A 1,125-nucleotide genomic window follows, 5' to 3' on the forward strand; every position below is an offset into this window, starting at 1 on the left:
TGATATTTCTTAAGAATGTAAAACATCCTGCCAAAAAGATTGGAACTGCTGGCCTAGGAAATGGACATCTAGCTGCAAAATTGGGAGAGATGGGGCTTTTCTAAATTTGCAATAAAATTAATACTACTATGTAGGATATTATTAACCAACAGACATTAACAGTAGAGAGTGTAGTAAAATACTTTTTTTCCTCTTCTCTTTAATTTTTAACCCATTTGTAATTACATTTATACCATTGTTCAAACTTGCAGAATGAAGCACTGTCCTTAGAAGGAGTAAAGATTAGAATAGTGCAAATGCTTGGCTCTCTAGGAGGACGAATCAACAAAAATCTCTTGACAGGTAAACTTACCTTTAAAATAAATTAATTTCTATAGATATATTTGTGCTTTAATTTGGATATATATGGATTATAGTCTATACATTCTCACTCCAATATGTGATTTACATATTTTTAAGTAAGATTTATAAAGAGCATTTTGCTTTGCTCACACCTATAATCCTAGCACTCTGGGAGGCCAAGGCAGGTCGATTGCCTGTGCATAGGAGTTTGAGACCAGTCTGAGCCAGAGTGATACCTCATCTTTTAAAAAAAAAAAAAACCTGGGCGTTGTGGGAGATGCCTGTAGTCCCTTGGACTTCCCCTGTACTTGGGAAGCTGAGGCAAGAGAATCTCGTAAGCTGAAGAGTTTGAGGTTGCTGTGAGCTGTGACACACAGTACTCTACTGAGGGCAACTCTGTCTCAAAAAAAAAAAAAAAAGAACATTTTGCCTAATGAAATGCTTTGTCTGTATCCATGTAATTGGAATGATTCATTATACTATCAGGAAAAGTGTGCTCGATTTGTTATGTATGTTTTCCATTTTGTAACAGAACCTAATTTAACATTCATTTCTATACTTGATTTTATCCAAAAACCAAGAAGTGATGACACTCAATTTCTTGCTGTTAGGAGAATTCAAAATTAATCTTCTTAAAATCTAACATTCTTAATATTTGGATACATTTAGATTGTTTTATGCAAATTAACATTTTGATTAGTAAACATTTATATTCTTTAGAAATTTAATGTTAAATATACTAGTGACTTTTGGTTATTTAGGAAGTTAGAGTCTGTATTTCAA

The 1,125-nt window shown here is 32.8% G+C and overlaps 1 protein-coding gene across 1 annotated transcript in view; it reads left to right on the top strand.

The window, feature by feature from the left end:
* PRKDC (protein kinase, DNA-activated, catalytic polypeptide) overlaps positions 1-1,125 on the top strand; it is a 186,463-nt gene that overhangs the window by 43,140 nt on the left and 142,198 nt on the right. The window contains exon 23 of the mRNA XM_023508282.1: positions 252-342. Coding sequence (XP_023364050.1) covers positions 252-342 — 91 coding nt within the window. The remainder of the gene's footprint in view (positions 1-251; positions 343-1,125) is intronic.

The sequence above is a fragment of the Otolemur garnettii genome, unplaced genomic scaffold (assembly GCF_000181295.1).
Source record: "Otolemur garnettii isolate 467f Iridium unplaced genomic scaffold, OtoGar3 scaffold00237, whole genome shotgun sequence".
NCBI lineage: Eukaryota > Metazoa > Chordata > Mammalia > Primates > Galagidae > Otolemur > Otolemur garnettii.